At 45.7% G+C, this 19434-nt stretch overlaps 1 protein-coding gene across 9 annotated transcripts in view; it reads left to right on the top strand.

The window, feature by feature from the left end:
• FRMD4A (FERM domain containing 4A) overlaps nucleotides 1-19434 on the top strand; it is a 552359-nt gene that overhangs the window by 459540 nt on the left and 73385 nt on the right. For all 9 annotated transcript variants that reach the window (XM_034765163.1, XM_034765172.1, XM_034765181.1 and 6 more), the window contains one exon: nucleotides 11262-11345. In XM_034765163.1, coding sequence (XP_034621054.1) covers nucleotides 11262-11345 — 84 coding nt within the window. The remainder of the gene's footprint in view (nucleotides 1-11261; nucleotides 11346-19434) is intronic.

Raw genomic sequence — 19434 nt, 5'->3', positions numbered from 1 at the left:
TGGTAAGCTGGATGCAAGCAAACAAAATGCATTTTAATACGGCTAAATGTAAATGTATTCATCTGGGAACAAAGAACACGGGCCATATTTACGGGATGGGCGACTCTATCCTGGGAAAAAGTGACTCTGAAAAAGGTATGAGGATCGTGGTGGATAAACTCCAAGACTGACATTGGGGCTAAAGGACTAATGCAATCCTAGAACGTATAAACGGGGGAATCTCAACTAGGAGTAGAGAGGTTATTTTACCTCTATATTTGGCACTGATGCAAAATCTGCTGGAATAACGTATCCAGTTCTGGTGGCCACAATTCAAGAAGGATGTTGATAAACAGGAGAAGATTCAGAGAAGAGCCACGGGAGTGATTAAAGGATTAGAAAACATGTCTTATAGGGATAGGCTCAAGAAACTCTATTTAATTTAACGAAGAGAAGATTAAGGGATGACTTGGTCACAGTCTATAAATACCAACATGGGGAACAAATATTTGCTAGTGGGCTCTTCAATCTAGCAGAGAAAGGTGTAACACAATCCAATGGTTGGAAGTTGAAACTAGAGAAATTCAGGCTGGATTTAAGGGGTACACTTTTAACTGTCAGGGTAATTAACCACTGGAACAATTTACCAAGGGTCGTCATGGATTTTTCCATCATTGGACATTTAAAAATCAAATGTGGATGTTTTTCTAAAAGATCTGCTCTCAGAATTATTCTGGGGAAGTTCTATGGCCTGTGGTATCTATGAAAGTATTGAATACTTCATCTGAAACATACTGCACTGCTGCGGATCATTTTCCCTGGCAGAACTGAGCATATTGCTAGTGTTTGAACTTTCCCCCCAATTTAATCCTACCTGATTCGGGGCCTGAGACAGTGCCTATTGAATTCAATGGGAAACTCACGTTGCCTTTGGTTTAATGGAGGGTTAGGATTTTAGATCTTAAACAACAATGCCAAGAAAGCTAGCCACCCCTCACATAGAGTACTTGTCCCCCAGCTTGGTAAAAAAAAAAAAAGTAAAAAACCCCAGTCTTTTTAAATAGCTCCAAAACCAGTTCATCTTTGTTAGCTCTTTTGAGTCAGGAATCATGATGCATGGGGAGAAAAGTACAAGAGTATCCCATCGCAAAACACTGAATAGTGACAACATCCAGGGAAGCAAGGTAGAGGGCTAATTTGCTACTAAATGACATTTTAAAATAATATACATGTTTGTGCATATTGTAATCTCAAAAACAATTATATGCTTAATTTTCATCCTGTGTCATAAAACAGCATTTATGCAATTCGGGTTTAAGAATGACAGGAGCCAACATGCAGCCGTTCCTATTGCACCATAACAATAGTGATCATAAGACCTTGCTCCTGTAATGGCACCTTTTCTGCCCCGGTATCAGAGCACATTCCTCCCCTTTTATTCAATGGAGATAATTATTAGACTGATAAGAATAGGGAGATTTAGCCTGCAGTTTCTTTTGTAATTGATGGTTGATATTACATGTAGCAGAAAGTTTCTGAATTTGCTGAGAGCAGATGGCACAAGTAACCTAGCTCAAAATTAATTGCAGGACTAGCAGTATTTAATGTTTCATTTGCTGAGCAACTTAGGGTGACCAGACGTCCCGATTTTATCGGGACTGTCCCGATATTTACCTGAATTGTCCCGATATTTTGCCCTCCAGAGCACAGGCGGAGGGGCTCGCACCCCTCGCCCTGCCCCAACTCCGCCCCCTTCCTCCCCCATTGGATCCCTCCCCAAATTCCCGCCCGTGTCCCGCCCCCTCACTGCTCCATTGGATCCTTCCCCAAATCCCCGCCCTGGCCCTGCCTCTTCCCCAAGCACGCCGCATTCCTCCTCCTCCCCCCTCCCTCCCAGGCTTGCACTAATCAGCTGTATGGCGGTGCAAGTGCTGGAAGGAGGGGGGAGAAGCAGGACGCGGCAGCCTGCTCAGGGGAGGCGGAGGCGAGCTGCTGGTGGGTGCTCAGCCCCCACCAATTTTTCCTATGCTCCGGTGGCTATTGGTTTTTTGGGTTTTTTTGCTTTTGTTTTTGTTTTTTCCTCCGCCGCTGGCTCTTGTTTTTTTTTGTTTTTGTTGCTCTGCCAGCACCCCCTCCCTCCCTCGTCCCGATATTTCACGTCTCTCGTCTGGTCACCCTAGAGCAGCTTGTAAACGTTTAATTTTTGCAAAGCCACCCTGAGGTAGGTAGACACTGTTATTTGTAATGTACTGTACCAATGGGGAGGTTGAGGCTGAGGGTTTCATTGACTTGCCTAAGGAGGCAGTCAGTATCAGAACCAAGATTAGAGCTGGGGAGTTCCTGGCTCCAAGTCTGTGCTTAGACCAGTCAGCCATACCATATTCGCTTTCCCTCACACACACCCCTTAGCTGACCTGTAGATGGACTTTTTATAATCTATGTTCATTTGTTATTCAATCTTTTCCTTAATATAGTATAATTATAATTAATCATCATAACTAGGTGACCAAATTGCTCGGGGGACTTGCTAATTATATATTAGGCAGCCTTTCACCTGTAAATCACAAGTTAAATCCACCCTCAGTCAGGTATTAGTCGTGATGGCTGTTTGGGATTCTCAGTTTATTTCTCTTAAGACGAGTGGCCTCCCAATAAAAAGCAGTACTACGGCAGTCTCAACAGAACCCTAAGGATCGAATGGGCCATGGAATCTGAACTACTGTCTCAGCCCAGGAGGTGATCCTTTGAGCTTCACTTGGCAGGGTGGTGTGAGGGAGCTTGAACTATCGCTGATGGTGATAGACCCATTCTGTGAAACAGGAACACTCTGCCACCGAAGGTAACATTTACATTTAAACCACGCTATGTTGATATTGTCCGTGAAGGCCACCCCATCCAATCTGACTATGAATGACTTCTGCTTTTCCTCTGATCCTTAGAAGACTTTTTGCCATGGTGCAGTTATATCCCTTATCAAGGGAAGCACCAGAGTTCACAGGATTAGTTCATCCTTTCACAGGCTGGCATTATCAGTTCTGGGATTTCTCCAACAGCTCAAGGGCAGTTCATCACTATTAGACTTGTCACCTGTTTGACAACTTTCTGGTTTGGGTCTTGGAAAGGCCCATTTTGGAAATCACTTCCCTTTGTTTCCCAAATATCTTTTGGAAACTTCTCAGACTTCTCTTTATTGATGGCAGATGTGACAGGTTGAGTCACAGAAACCCCCTTGGGACTGCCACCTGATGTGCTGAGACTACCTCTAAGCCCCTTTTCCCTGGCAGCTTGGGACTTAAGTGCCCTGCCTAGTTGTGCCAGACACGCTACCCTGCTACAAACACAGACCCAGAACTGAACCACGTCCCCCAAAAGCAGCAGGCTTAACTGAAAACAGCTTAAGAAGTGCTTCTGTCTCCAACACCCAGACACCCAGTTCCTAATGGGAGCCAAACCCTAAATAAATCCGTTTTACTCTGTATAAAGCTTATACAGGGTAAACTCATAAATTGTTCGCCCTCTATAACACTGATAGAGCGATATGAACAGTTGTTTGATCCCCCAGGTATTAATACTTGCTCTGGGTGAATTAATAAGTCAAAAGTTATTTTATTAAATATAAAAAGTAGGATTTAAGTGGTTCCAAGTAATAACAGACAGAACAAAGTAAATTACCAGCAAAATAAAATAAAACACGCAAGTCTAAGCCTAATACAGTAAGAAACTGAATGCGGGTAAATCATCCTCAGAGATGTTCCAATAAGCTTCTTTTACAGACTAGACTTCCTCCTAATCTGGGTCCAGCAATCACTCACACCCCTGTAGTTACTGTCCTTTGTTCCAGTTTATTTCAGGCATCTCTTTGGGGTGGAGAGGCTATCTCTTGAGCCAGCTGAAGACAAAATGGAGGGGTTTCCAGGAGCTTATATAGTCTCTCTCGTGGGTGGAAACCCCTCTCTCCCCCGTGTAGAATCACAGCTACAAGATGGAGTTTTGGAATCACATGGGCAAGTCACATGTCCTCGCATGACTCAGTTCTCTACAGGCAGACGCTATTGCCCACATGTTAGCCTGAACGTTCCCACGAAAGCTCAGATGTGGATTGGCGTCTGTCAAGGTCCATTGTTAGCCAAGTACTCCCAATTACTTGAATAACCCCTTGATACTATGATGACCAAATCTGCCTTAGGTGCTTCCTACAGCAAACACTTTAAATACAAGCATAGAGCTAACACTCATAACTTCAGATATAAAAATGGTACATGCATACGAATAGGATGCATACATTCAGTAGAACATAACCTTTGCAAAGATATGTTACATGGCATATCTAGCATAAAACATATTCCAGTTACACCTCTTCCCCGATATAACACGACCCAATGTAACACGAATTTGGATATAACGCGGTAAAGCAGCGCTCCGGGGGGCGGGGCTGCGTGCTCCAGCAGATCAAAGCAAGTTTGATATAACACAGTTTCACCTATAACGTGGTAAGATTTTTTGGCTCCTGAGGACAGCGTTATATCGGGGTAGAGGTGTATGTCATATTTACACTCATAAGCATATATCTATAAAGCATTATGGGGTGCAATGTCACAGCAGGATTCAGACAAATTTCTTGTATGGAATCTACCTGCACAGAGGTACAATGTGGGTGCTGGCTGCTTCTTGGAGAATTGACTTTTTCAAGTCTTTCACAATGTTAACAAAGTTGGCAAGGGTTGAGTGCGCAGTTGCTGTAGAGGAGACTGACCTGTCTGAGCAAATACAATGAATTATGTAAGTGGCAAGGTGGTGTTATCTGGGTTGTCTCTTCTGTCAGCCACAGAGCATAGAGGTCAGATCAGCAGATAATGCTGAATAGAGCAATATCTCAAACTTGTGCAGTTATGTGTTTCCTGCAGAAGTAAAAAACCAGAATGATTTTTGAACATTTGCTCTTAAGAAGGATTGACAACTGAATGATGGGGTACAAGACAATGGTAGCCCGTAAAAGGTCAGCATTTGCCAAAAGTCATCTGACATTGGTATCTGAGATACTACAGTTTTTCTTTACACTTAGACGAGGAAACAGTTTAGTATATATATAGGCAAATATTGATATTTTAGCCACTGTACATTTGCATTCTCACATTTACTAGTTTGCACTTGTTTTGTGCCCTCGCAATTTCTTGTGGGTACTTTCCAGCATATCTTTGTCCAGACGAGAAACTAGAACCCATTTTGCAAGAAACTCTGTGCTATTCATAGGGATTTCTCAAGTAGAGTTTGTGGTCCTGTTTTAACTCAAGTTAATTGATTGCTAGTTAACTAACTCGATTGTAAATGCTAGTCTAGACACTCCACAAATGTTTATTCCAGGACACACACATTTGTGGTTCACCCTCTGGCTCAGCCTGGCAATTAACATGAGTTAAAACATGACCACAAATTCTAGTCTAGACATACCCATCTAGGTTCTTAAGCAGTGTCTATCACTGTGGTATGTGAGTGGAGAAATGCTGTGGGAAAATGCTTGCTAACCAGGTCTAAAGCAGTGTCAGTTGCATCACACTCTCGTCTTTCACCGGAGATAGTTCATTATCAAGTCACTTCACCTGTGATGGTCACCAGGCTCCAGAATGAAGTTTCTTGCCTGTTCTAAATGGCATCTAAATATCACTATAGTTTTTCCTTACTAACTAATCACAAATTTCAGAGTGGTATCCCTGTTAGTCTGTATCAGCAAAAAGAACAGGAGTACTTGTGGCACCTTAGAGACTAACAAATTTATTTGGGCATAAGCTTTCATGGGCTAAAACCCACTTCATCAGATGCATGGAGTGGAAAATACAGTAGGAAGATATATATATACAGAGAACATGAAAAGATGGGGGTTGCCATACCAACTGTAACGATGCAAATCAGTTAAGGTGGGCTATTATCAGCAGGAGAAAAAAAACTTTTGTAGTGATAATCAGGATGGCCCATTTCAAACAGTTGACAAGAAGGTGTGAGTAACAATAGGGGAGAAATTAACATGGGGAAATAGTTTTTAGTTTGTGTAATGACCCATCCAGTCCTAGTCTTTATTCAAGCCTAATTTAATAGTGTCCAGTTTGCAAATTAATTCCAGTTCTGCAGTTTCTCGTTGGAATCTGGTTTTGAAGTTTTTTTGTTGAAGAATTGCGACTTTTAGGTCTGTAATTGGGTGTCCAGGGAGGTTGAAGTGATCTCTGACTGGTTTTTGAATGTTATAATTCTTGATGTCTGATTTGTGTCCATTTATTCTTTTGCATAGAGACTGTCCTGTTTGGCCAATGTACATGTGTGACGTTATTGACATAAACTGGGACCGTATAGATCATTGTTGCAACCAAGGTCCTGTAGTGGCACCAAATCTTGTATAAAGGGGGTCAAATGGGGTGTCTAGGACAAGGTTATGGTTTACTGGTTATGATTATGCTGTCTATATGTGTGTATCACTTTTGTAGTTGAAGTTATGAATATTGGCTCTATACTGTCTGTATGGCAAACTTATGCTATGCTTCTGGGTGACATCCCAGACAAGCTGAGATTAGCTCTGCCTAGCCTGCTTGATGGCCCATTAAGGACCATCAGCTATACAATGGACCCATTGAGAGAAGGCAGATACACCTTGTAACTCAGCAAAGTATGCAGGGACTGGCCCATGTGACTCCAGACTCCATTTTGCTGTAATTTTCCACAGTAAGAACAAAGAGGTTCTTACACCTGGAAAAGACTATATAAGGCTGATGCCTCATCTCCATCGGGTCTTCAATCCTGCTTCATACCTCTGGAGGAACTTTGCTACAAACTGAAGCTTTGAACAAAGGACTGAGGACCCATCCCAGCGGGGGATGTATTCCAGAGACTTGATTTGAACCTGCAGTTTATTCCATCGCTGCTGCAAGCCTGAACCAAGAACTTTGCCATTACTGTATGTAATTGATTCCATTTAACCAATCCTAACTCTCATCTCTATCTTTTTCCTTTTACGAATAAACCTTTAGATTTTAGATTCTAAAGGATTGGCAGCAGCGTGATTTGTGGGTAATACCTGATTTGTATATTGACCTGGGTCTGGGGCTTGGTCCTTTGGGATCAGGAGAACCTTTTTTCTTTTACTGGGGTATTGGTTTTCATAACCATTTGTCCCCATAACGAGTGGCACTGGTGGGAGTACTGGGAAACTGGAGTATCTAAGGAGATTGCTTGCGAGACTTGCGGTTAGCCAGTGGGGTGAGACCGAAGTCCTCCTAGTCTGGCTGGTTTGGTTTGCCTTAGAGGTGGAAAAAAACCCAGCCTTGGGCTGTAACTGCCCTATTTGAGCAATTTGTCCTGAGTTGGCACTCTCAGTTGGGTTCCGCCAGAACCGCATTGTCACAACATGGCAGAGGGGCATTGCTGGCACATGATGGCATATATCACATTGGTAGATGTGCAGGTGAACGAGCCCCTTATGGTGTGGCTGATGTGATTAGGTTCTATGATGGTGTCCCTTGAATAGATTTGTGGACAGAGTTGGCAATGGGCTTTGTTGCAAGGATAAGTTCCTGGGTTAGTGTTTTTGTTGTGTGGTGTGTGGTTGCTGGTGAGTATTTGCTTCAGGTTGCGGGGCTGTCTATAAGCGAGGACTGGCCTGACTCCCAAGGTCTGTGAGAGTGAGGGATCGTCCTTCAGGATAGGTTGTAGATCCTTGATGATGCGCTGGAGAGGTTTTAGTTGGGGGCTGAAGGTGATGGCTAGTGGCGTTCTGTTACTTTCTTTGTTGGGCCTGTCCTGTAGTAGGTGACTTCTGGGTACTCTTCTGGCTCTGTCAATCTGTTTCTTCACTTCAGCAGGTGAGTATTGTAATTTTAAGAACGCTTGATAGAGATCTTGTAGGTGTTTGTCTCTGTCTGGGGGTTTGGAGCAAATGTGGTTGTATCTTAGAGCTTGGCTGTAGACAATGGATCGTGTGATGTGGTCTGGATGAAAGCTGGAGGCATATAGGTAAGTATAACGGTCAGTAGGTTTCCGGTATAGGGTGGTGTTTGTGACCATCGCTTATTAGCACTGTAGTGTCCAGGAAGTGGATCTCTTGTGTGGATTGGTCCAGGCTGAGGTTGATGGTGGGATGGAAATTGTTGAAATCATGGTGGAATTCCTCAAGGACTTCTTTTCCATGGGTCCAGATGATGAAGATGTCATCAATGTAGCGCAAATAGAGTGGGGGCGTTAGGGGACGAGAGCTGAGGAAGCATTGTTCTAAGTCAGCCATAAAAATTTTGGCATACTGTGGGGCCATGCGGGTACCCATAGCAGTGCCGCTGACTTGAAGGTATACATTGTCCCCAAATGTGAAATAGTTGTGGGTGGTGACAAAGTCACAAAGTTCAGCCACCAGGTTTGCCGTGACATTATCGGGGATACTGTTCCTGACGGCTTGTAGTCCATCTTTGTGTAGAATGTAGGTGTAGACTGTAGAGGGCTTCTACATCCATAGTGGCCAGGATGGTGTTTTCTGGAAGATCACCAATGGATTGTAGTTTCCTCAGGAAGTCAGTGGTGTCTCGAAGATAGCTGGGAGTCCTGGTAGCGTAGGGCGTAGAGGAGAGGGTCTACATAGCCAGACAATCCTGCTGTCAGGATGACAATGCCTGAGATGATGGGGCGTCCAGGATTTCCAGTTTTATGGATCTTGGATAGCAGATAGAATACCCCTGGTCGGAGTTCTAGGGGTGTGTCTGTGCAGATTTGTTCCTGTGCTTTTTCAGGGAGTTTCTTGAGCAGATGGTGTAGTTTCTTTTGGTAACCCTCAGTGGGATCAGAGGGTAATGGCCTGTAGAATGTGGTGTTAGAGAGCTGCCTAGCAGCCTCTCGTTCATATTCCGACTTATTCGAGATGACGACTGCACCTCCTTTGTCAGCCTGTTTGATTATGATGTCAGAGCTGTTCCTGAGGCTGTGGATGGCATTGTGTTCTGCATGGCTGAGGTTATGGGGCAAGTGATGCTGCTTTTCCACAGTTTCAGCCCATGCACGTCGGCGGAAGCACTTTATGTAGAAGTCCAGTCTGTTGTTTCGACCTTCAGGAGGAGTCTACGCAGAATCCTTCTTTCTGTAGTGTTGGTAGGAAGGTTTCTGTGGGTTACTATGCTGTTCAGAGGTGTGTTGGAAATATTCCTCGAGTCAGAGACATCGAAAGTAGGATTCTCGGTCACCACAGAATGGTATCTTGTTCATGGGGGGTGGAGGGGCAGAAGGAGAGGCCCCGAGATAGGACAGATTCTTCTGCTGGGCTAAGGGTATAGCTGGATAGATTAGCAATATTGTTGGATGAGTTAAGGGAACCACTGTTGTGGCATGTAATAGGTTAGATAGTTTAGTGTCCTTTTTCCTTTGTAGAGAAGCAAAGTGTGTGTTGTAAATGGCTTGTCTAGTTTTTGTAAAGTCCAGCCACGAGGAAGTTTGTGTGGAAGGTTGGTTTTTTATGAGAGTCTCCAGTTTTGAGAGCTCATTCTTAATCTTTCCCTGTTTGCTGTATAGGATGTTAATCAGGTGGTTCTGCAGTTTCTTTGAGAGTGTGTGGCACAATCTCTCAGCATAGTCTGTCTGGTATGTAGATTATAATGGATTTTTTACCTTCAGTCCTTTTGGTATGATGTCCATCTGTTTGCATTTGGAAAGGAAGATGATGTCTCTCTGTATCTTTCTTCTAGCCAATTCTGATCCCATTTACACTGGTTTTACCAGTGTAACTCTATAGACTTAAATAGACTCCAGATTTACACGAGTGTGAAGGAGAATAAGATCCCTAGTTATTAATCAAGGGGAGGTTTCTTGCTATCTCACCATCAATCACTGTCCTAGTGATTGTTCTTTCCCCCCCCCCCCCGCCTCTGTGTCATGGATGTGCGCCTAGCCCATCTTCATAGGGACTGAAAGTCATCCACAAAATGGCTATGATTTAGCCTATCTGAAATGCGCTTCAGTAAAATGTGGTTTCAGTCCATATCTCAATGGAGGAGCATCCACATAACAACTCAACAATGAGGCCGAAGACTGAATGGGCCATGGGGAGTGAATGACATTGCCTGTGCTGCTGTGGCCTGCGCTGTACCTGTTTTGTAGGGGTGTAGAAAGTTTCAGTCTCCAAGGCTGTCGGCTGGACGCCTTTCAACAGCATGCCAATTAACTTCAAAGAAAAGCCCAGGCTAGGAAGAAATTGCTATGTGCAAGTGTCTGTATATCAGATGTTTCCATGAGTGTCAAGAACCCACAACAGGAGGAGGAGCAACTTCAGATAATTATGCTGAAAATGATATTTGGGGGGAGAGCGTATGGCAAACTCGCATTTTATTCAGGAAGGAAAAATTGCTGTTAAGAGGGTAGTCGGTGAGCGTATTAACTGGCGTTTCACATCACGCAGACTGTCTTATGTTGCCCCTGTTACCATTGTATCTGAGAGGCTTTTACATATAAAAATAAAAATAACAAGTGTTCACGCTCTCGCTCTGTTTTTCCTTCCCAACCTGTAGGAGAAGCGGAAGCAGCCTGATTGGTTTATAGAATATTTTTAACATTCTTATTTATTTGGGGGGAGGGATTACTGTGATTCTATAAAAGTAAGTTCCACAGTTGAGCTCCAGTTCTTGCGTTCACTTCATCGCCCATGCTCACCCGCCTCCCCCTATTGGTCTGCAGCTTCATTGTCCCAGTGGGACATAGCCACCAGAGGAGGTCGTGGAGGGGGGAGCCAATCTCTCGGGTGGCTGGGTCCAATCCCAGTGAGGGTTTTGAATAATAGGACATAGGCCTCAAATTGGCCCCTGCTCAGTGAGGAACCAGTGCAAAGAGTGGATCACCGTGGTGATGTGCTAACAAGCAACCTGTGTTGCTATGACAACAAAAAGCTACATTTTGCACCAGACGGGAATTGTTTAAACAATGGTGCCTTGTGCAGCCATTTCTCCAGCCTGCTCCTCTCTCCATATGCATTTACCAACAGGGCTGCTCAGTGAAACTGTACCATTGTGGGGTATTTATATTTTAAGGCAATTATATGAGATGAATAAACGTAGCCAGCTGGGACAATTCTGCTCCGAGTGTGGTATTGGAGGAAAACATTGCTACGCTGCCTTTAAAAGAAAGAAAGGGAAGAAAGGAGAGCCCACTGCATGTCGTTAAGGAGGAACAGATGCAGACCCATAGCAGCCAGCCAGCTGGGTCGGGTCATATCAGATATTGTGGTGGTTTTCTTGTAGTCTGATCCCCCTTTTCAACTCTCTCTCTTTCAGCAATGAAATTGTAAAGACTGACTTGAAGAAGCTTCCAGCCCTTCCAACGCAAGCCCTGAAGGAGCACCCTTCCCTTGCTTACTGGTAACCTGTCTATCCATGTAATTGTCTCATCCACTGTGAGGCAGCCCTGGCTAGCTACCAGCGAACAGATCTGAAATCCAGGACCGCTTGAGTTCTAGTCCTGGCTCTGCCATTGACTTACAATGTGATCTTGGGCAAGTCGCTTTAACCACTCTGTGCCTCAGTTTCCCCATCTGTCAGATAGATACAATACTACTCCCCAGCCTGAAGGAGAGGTTTGAGACCCAAATGCTGCTTGCCTTACTCACGCAAGTCGGCCCCACTGAAGTCAGTACGCCTGATTCTCCACGTGTACCTTATGCAGCTGCTTGCACCTGTGCAACGTGTAGAGTGCTTCCAGTTTGGTACGGTAGCATCTTATACCCACCTTCCACTCTTTTTGCACAGGCGTAAATGGCTACCCAGGGTGTAAAGCAGTGGAGAGCGGGGCCCTGTGGGACTGCTGGTGTGGGGAAGGTGATCAGGATTGAGCCCATAAGCAAGAAGGAATCGTTGGGCCTGATTCTGCAAATCCTGTCTGCATGGAATACCCAACGCCAAAGGGTCTGATTCTCGTCCTGTATAGGCACGGGCTGTCCATTTGTGGAAGGCTGCATTCAGACCCAGCGCCCGGACAGCGCTCAAAACATATTAAGCACTATGTAGGTGCTAAGTGCTGCATTACGTTTTCCTCCTCCTATGTTATTGCATTGAAAACAAAATCTGTTGGTGTGTCAGAGTAGACACAGCACCCCATTTACCGCTCGCCCCACCACCACCATAGCTTCTTTGTCTGCCTCTCTCAGCCTTTTCAGCACTGCAGATAGGAATTAGTTGGAGGAAAGGCCGTTTGAGCCTGGGGCGAGGGATTGATTTGCTTTTCTGTTTGTGAGTCTTTCATGTTTATCTTTAAAGAACGGGCTCCACAAACCTGGCAGTGGGAGGATAGTTCTCTTATCTGCTACTCCTTTAGTTTCTGCAGCCTGGTAATTTGATGATGGCAGGGAATATGGATTTCGTTTTCTGATTTGTGGTCCCCCCTGGAGATCCTATCCATTTCTCTTAGCAGGGCTGCATCACCGGAACTAGCTGTAACTGGTGCACAGCTGAACAAGAGCTAATCTGCAAAGCTGCTAAACATTTTCTGAGCTCATCGGAAGAGGTTTGAAGAGTCCCAGACTGTAATTCAGAATCCTAGGCTGGGGCACAGGCAGATCACCAGTATTTCTGTCTCTGACCCAGCACACTGAACCTTCTTGAAAACCTGAAAAATGTAGCCGAAGATGCCCACCACCCACTGCTTCTTTCATGGGCTGGCTGGGCTCATGTGCGAAGTATGGGGGAGGGAACAGCTGGGGAGCCTACTGTTTCCTTTGGCCAAGAGTTTGGTCTCCTCTCTAGGGTGAGACCTGACCTACCCTCCAATACACCCACACATTCCGCCTCTTGGTGGGGTCTCTTTCCTTTTCCAGAGTAAACTGGACAGCTCATTCACCACTCAGAGTCCATTGCCCGTCCTCGCCAAGCCTAATCATCATTGTCCCTCAATCCATCAGCACAGAGCCCTGGGTCCCAGCTTTCCCCAGTCCATTGGATTTTGCTTTTTCTCATGTATACAGTATGTGTGCAGCCAGCCGCTGAGCTCTCACACACACCCCTAGATCTGGCCAAAGTCCTGGCTCAGTGCAAGAGACTTTAACAACAAAGGCCTGGTAACCTATTTCCTCCTATGCACATGCCCTTGGTCTGGAACTTGGATTGAGTCACGTTGGTCAAGCCAGAGAATCTGTTTATAATACTATGATTTACAGCAATTAGCAAAAGACAAATCATTCCTCATAGTATATAAGTTAATGGGAGTCCTCACACAAGTAAGGTAAAGTCAAGGGGAATAAGGGATGCAGGAACAGGCTCCAGGTTAAAAAGTTCATTTTTTTCCATAGGGTAATAAACCAAGTGACTTTAGCCATTAGAATCCCTTGTGATCCTGGTTTCACTTCACTGACCACGTTCTTACACAACTTTATCCCACGTACAGTTCATTATGTTTTAACGACAGTTTTTCTTCCTCCAAATGTTCACCCACATACTGTAACCTCTGACGGGAATCAGGCATACAGTCACTTCTCTGAAATATTGGTCAAACGGCAGATGATCTAAACAGAAAGAATTTTTAACTCCAATTTACATTTCGACATTTCTGCTCTGCCCTGGCTTTTGGTGTCTCACTGAGATTTTACGGTGAGAGCAGATTTCACACTTCCCTTTGCCATTTGCAATCAGTTTCACGCTCGCGTTCTCCTGCATTAGCACAGAGCTATGCTATGTGTATTACCAGCACTACAAGGGAATGTTTAAAATACTCTTTCGATTGCTTTTGTTGACATACTTTTAATATCCTAAAAACGAACTAAAATTATTATAAAGTTGTAACCGCATTGGTAAGACTCACAAGAGATACGTTGGTTGTATGCATATATTCACCATTTTTATATGACCACTTCTAGCTTCACCCGTATATAATAATGCAGCTACGTGTGAACTCAGTATGACTAGAAACTAAAAGTTTGGCACCTTTACATAGCGGCCACTGCTTTAGTAATTGTGTGCATGTACATTCTTCCTATGGGCCAAACCCTGAGAAGTGCCGATCACCTTGGGTACGTTTGCACTGTCTTTGGGAGGTGTGATTCCCAGCGCAGGTAGACGGACTTGCACTAAGTCAGCTTGAGCTAGCGCACTGAAAATAGCAGTGTAGATGTTGTGGCATTGGCTGAGGCTGGGGCTAACCCCCCGAGCTCAGACCCAGGGAGGCAGGTGGGCTTGGGTGGGTAGCCCGAGCCATCACCTGTGCCCCAGCATCCATATTGCGATTTTTAGCATGCTAGCTCAAGTTGAGCTAGCGCCAGTTTGTCTGCCCGCACTGGGTGTCACACCTCCCAGCTGTAGTGCTAGCAAACCCCCTACAGCTCTCATTAAATTTAAGTTGGGATAGGTATAGAGACACACGTGTGACAAGTGCTGGACATTTAAGTGTAGGCAGGGCTGAATTAAGTCAGTCTGGGATCTTAGGCACAACCTACACAGACTTCCGTGGCACTGTCCCCATGCTGTTGCCCTGCCCCCACACCAGAGCCTCACCCCTCTTTGGGGTGGTAGCAGACTTCAGAGGTAAAGATGAATGGAGCAATTCACATCTCTTGGAGCTATTGTTTCAGGCTCTCTGCAGACTCAGGCAGGCATCAGTTATGGGTCACATTTGCAAGCTTTCCTTTGCCTCCATGAGGGCTAGAGAGATGATTTTTTAAAATGAAGGTGGAGATTCTGGTCTCACCGTGCAACCACAAAAGCTGGAGCCCTAAACATGGGTTGATAGTTCCTCCACCTGAATCCAGCCCAGAATGCAGGTATTCAGCAGGATATAGAGTTGAAATCTATAAAGCACTGATGGCAATGGAAGAACTAGGGGCCAGATTTTCAGTAAGGCGCCAGAAAGACGTGATCAGCTCTTAAGAACAGCTCAGCATGTTGGGAGCTGAATACTTTTGAAAGTCTGGCTCTGATTTTGGGAGCTTAGCACTTGGAAATGTGGCCCCGAGCTCTTTTGGAATTCTGGCCCTATGCTTGCTTACAAGCTGCCTAATTTCTATTTCTATAAGCTGCGAGGGACGAGGGAATTCTTGATCTTCAAGGGTTCTTTCCTGCAGGATCATTCACATAAATGGGTCTTCTGTAGCATTCACAGGGGATGTTTACTAGCTGACAAGCAGACTTCAGCTTCATGTTATTTCATCAATACCAAAGCATTAGTCACTTTGTTAAGTGGCCTCTGTCATTGTCATGTGCTATGTATGCGTTTATATGTCACTGACGTGGCGACAATCTGGAGTCAGTGCTGTAACCGTGATACCAGCAGGTGGTCCCAGCCAATGCCCCAGCACTTGCATAGCTGTCAGTAACAGTTAGCTAAAAGATGAGCAGCTGAAAGGATAGATGAGAATTTGTGTTAACTCTGCTAAGGCTTGTCCTGTTGAGTGAAGTACTTTGTTTGTTTTCACTGGCACGGGTTGAGGTGACCCCCTTGTAGCAAAACTGGAGACAGAAATTAGCCTCTGTGTCTGATGATATCTTGCATGTGGCCGTGGCAATGAAAAAGAAGACGCAAAAAGTATGTTACATGAACGGAGGTCTGTAAGGCAGTATGCTTTCATGGCGTCAGTGTAATCCAGGTTTTATTATCTGGTGCAAAAGAGAGAGAACTGAAGGAAGGAGGAATAATGCTCTTATATATCACATTTCATCTGTAGATCGCCAAGCGTTTTACAATGGGCTCATTTTACTGATGGGGAAACTGAGGCACAGGGAGATGACGTAGCTTGGCAGAGTTCACCCAGCAGGCTGAGTCAGAGCCAGGAATAGAATGCAGGTCTTCTGATTCCTACTCTAGTGCCTCAGCCAGGGACCATACTGCCTTTTGAGGAGGCTCTCAAAAGACAGGGCTTTGCTTTTCAGGAAAATGTGCCATTGATTAGCTTCCACGCCCAAGGGGAAATGATGTAAGAAACATTCCGTTATTTTATGTATTTTAATAATTTGTAACAAAAGCAAACAAAACTCAGAGGCATTGCACAGGGCAATACCCAGATAGGAGGATATGTCCAGCCGGGGGAGTGAAGTGAATGAAGTTAACATCAGGGATGGATTTGAACGACAAAGAACAAAAACCGAAGCAAAGCAGCACACAGCGGGCTGGTTCTGCTCTCACGCGACACACTGGGGTAACTCCATTGATTTCTGGGTAGTTACTCCTGATCTATCTGAAGCTGAGGCAGATCAGGCCTGTAAGCAATACTGGGCTTACAAGGACATTTCAAAGGACTCTAAGTCCTCTTTGTTCTTCTTTATCAGAGGGAATGATGTAGCCTGGAGACCGTCCAGCATTTGTGTAGTCATGTAACTCAGTGATTGTTCCAGACATTAATCTTGTCTGTGACTGTTACACGGTAAGGGCCAGACTCTGCCTTCAGATGACACACATGATTTCAGTGGGAGACACCTGCACGAATACAAGGCCAGAATTTGGCTCTAAGGCTATTGAATCTAAGGCTGTCACTTTCTGTATGAGACATTTACTCCGCGACATTTGTCAGGAGAGCGAAAACACTCCTTTCCCTGCCCGAACAGCAGCACCCTTTGCAGTAAGTAGTATGCCAGGCGACCTCACTGCCTTGCACATTGCGTATGTCAACACTGCAATAAAAAAACCCACAGCACGAAGTCTCAGGGCCCAGCTCTGCTGACTTGGGCGAGCAGGGGCTGGGCCTGTGGGGCTAAAAGTAGCAGTGTAGAGGTTTGAGATGGGGCTGGAGCCCAGGCTCTGAGACCCACCCCCCTCGTGCCCTTTGGCTGACTGACGTTTACAGGCTTTTTTTCTTTACCTGTTATTTTGGCAGGATTAGTGGGGAATCACTCCTAAGGCTACATCTACACAGCGTGCCTTACAAGGCGCACCACACCATTGTAAGGTGCGCTATGTGGCTGCTCTTTATCGCCGGGAGAGAGCTTTCCCAGCGACAAAATAAGACCGCCCCCAAAGAGGGATGGTAGCTTCGTCAACGGGAGCGTGGCTCCTGCCAACAAAGTCCACACTTTTCAGAGTAGCAGCCGTGGCGCTTTTCATCACTAAAACTTCTGTTGCTCAGGGGGGTGTTTTTTCACCCCCCTGAGCGACAAATTTAGCAACAAAAGTGCCAGTGTAGACACAGCCTAAGGGAATAAATGAGGAAAGTAAGTTACTTGCACACAAACCAATGGCAGGGATGTTAAAGAGCAGCGGACTTGAAAACCCTTCTCCTTAGAAATGATCCTACCCCTTTTCCCCTTTGTGTTTGTTTTGCCGCCTTCCCTTTGTATTATTTGTTGAAATGTTCTATTGCGGCAAAGTGCCACGAACATGTCCCCATATTACATCAGCCATCCGGATTACTGGTTCGGGAGCCTGTCTAAGAATTCTGGGCTTGCCGGCTGGGGGACTCCTCCTCGGGTGAGCAAATTGGGGATGTTTTGCATGAAAACAGGATCTTCACCTCCTTCGTTCAAGCTTCTGATTCCCCACCTGTTTAAGATGTCACAGTGATCTATCCTCCGCATGGCAGCTAATTGTGATTTCACAGCCGGGGGGTTATGATTTCAGCTGAGCGCTACACAGCAGGGGTAGGTGAGCGCCTTTGCAACAAAGATCCCGTCTCCGTGCGCCTGGTTCTGGCACAATAATAAACACAAGGGGAAAGAAATACAGAGGAGAAGACACTGTTATGTAAGCAGAGCTGTTGCTAAGTGAAATATTTTGCAAAGATTTCCACAAAGCCTCCAGGGCCGGGATCTCTAAGCACTTGGGGTGAGATCATCACCCACCCCAACCTGGCCAGTTACACTATGTAAAAGGACAGGAGAAGCATAAAGGGGCCTCCAAAGATTCAGTTCCTGTTGGGGGGAGGATTCCCTCAGGGCAGGCACTGTGGAGTTGCCACCCGTCCAGGTTTTACCCAGACAGTCCGGTTTTTGGCTTCTGTGTCTGGGTGCCATTTAGGGTTGCCAGGTGTTCGACCGGAAAGTCCAGTCAAAAAGGGCTCCTAGCAACCGAACCAATCTAATTTAGCAATCTAAATGGCAACCGAACCAAAAGTCCCGTTACTTCAGGGAAGGGGGAGGCAATGGGTCATTAACCTAAGCCAACCCCTACTCAGCTGAGGCCGCCTCCAACCTGCAGCGAGCAATGTGGGGGAGTGAGGGAGAGGCACGAGCAATGGGGGCGAGGTTTGAGGGCGGAGAGGCAGAGCAGGAGATGGGCCTTGGGGGAAGAGGCGAGGTGGGGGTGGGGCCTCTGGGAAGAGGTGGGGTCTTGGGGGCAGCGTCTTGGGGGTCTGGTTACCAGCCATTAGAAAGGTGGCAACCCTACTCATAGGTGCACAGCCATAAGGCTGCATCCTGATGACTTTATTGCAAGCTTTGGATAGGGGGTGTGCTGGGGACAGGGCTGCAGCATGCAGCTCTGCAGAATTTCCAGACAGTGCTGTGGCCTGTAGGGTGGCTGCCATAACTTAGACAGGCCCCCAGGGCTGGCTGAGTTATGCCCGGGGCTTATGTAGCCCCCCAGAGCAGCCCAAGACTGGGAGGGCACAACGTTGGCTGAAAAACACGTTAGCCTCCTCCTGGGCTGTGAGTTCTGGGCTGTGCCTCTGATATGTCTACATTGCAATTAAAACCCCACATCTGGTCCGTGCCAGCTGACTCTGGCTTGCAGGGCTGTTTCATTGTGGTGTGGACCAGGGGTAGGCAACCTATGGCACACGTGCCAATTTTCAGTGGCACTTACATTACCCGGGTCCTGGCCACCAGTACGCGGGGGGCTCTGCATTTTAAATGAAGCTTCTTAAAGATTTTAAAAACCTTATTTACTTTACAGACAACAATAGTTTAGTTCTATATTATAGACTTATAGAAAGAGACCTTCTAAAAACATTAAAATGTATTACTCACATGCGAAACCTTCAATTAGAGTGAATCAACGAAGACTCGGCACACCACTTCTGAAAGGATGCCGACCCCTGGTATAGACATTCGGGCTCAGGCTGGAGCCCAGGCTCTAGGACCCTGCGAGGTGGATCGTCAGCCCTGCCAGCTGAAGTCAGGCAGGGGCCAGCTGTGTGTGTCCAACTGCAGTGCAGACATACCAGAAGCACAGCAGAGAATCTTCATCCTCCGTGAAAAGGCACAAAGGCCGGGAGATTCTAATTTACACCTGAGGACCTGATTCTCCTCCCAGACCAGTTTATAGTGGTGAAACTGGTGTGACTTCTTTGACATTACTCCTGATTTATCGTGATGCAGGTGAGAGAATCAGGCTGGCCCACTGAAGCTAGACCAATATAAAACTAGTTTGAGAGGCTAATCGGGCTGTTCTGTTACATGAGTGTAAATCAGGAGTGACTTCATTGAAATCAAAGGAGACCCATGTCACTGAGATCCAAATGTGGTCTATAATTTGCCCTTTTGTGTCCTTGAGAGTACCGCTCATACTCCTAGTAAAGCTCACATCACCCTGGTTCTA

This window comes from Trachemys scripta, chromosome 1, assembly GCF_013100865.1.
Source record: "Trachemys scripta elegans isolate TJP31775 chromosome 1, CAS_Tse_1.0, whole genome shotgun sequence".
Classification (NCBI taxonomy): Eukaryota; Metazoa; Chordata; order Testudines; family Emydidae; genus Trachemys; species Trachemys scripta.
This window is presented reverse-complemented; position numbering and strand designations above follow the sequence as displayed.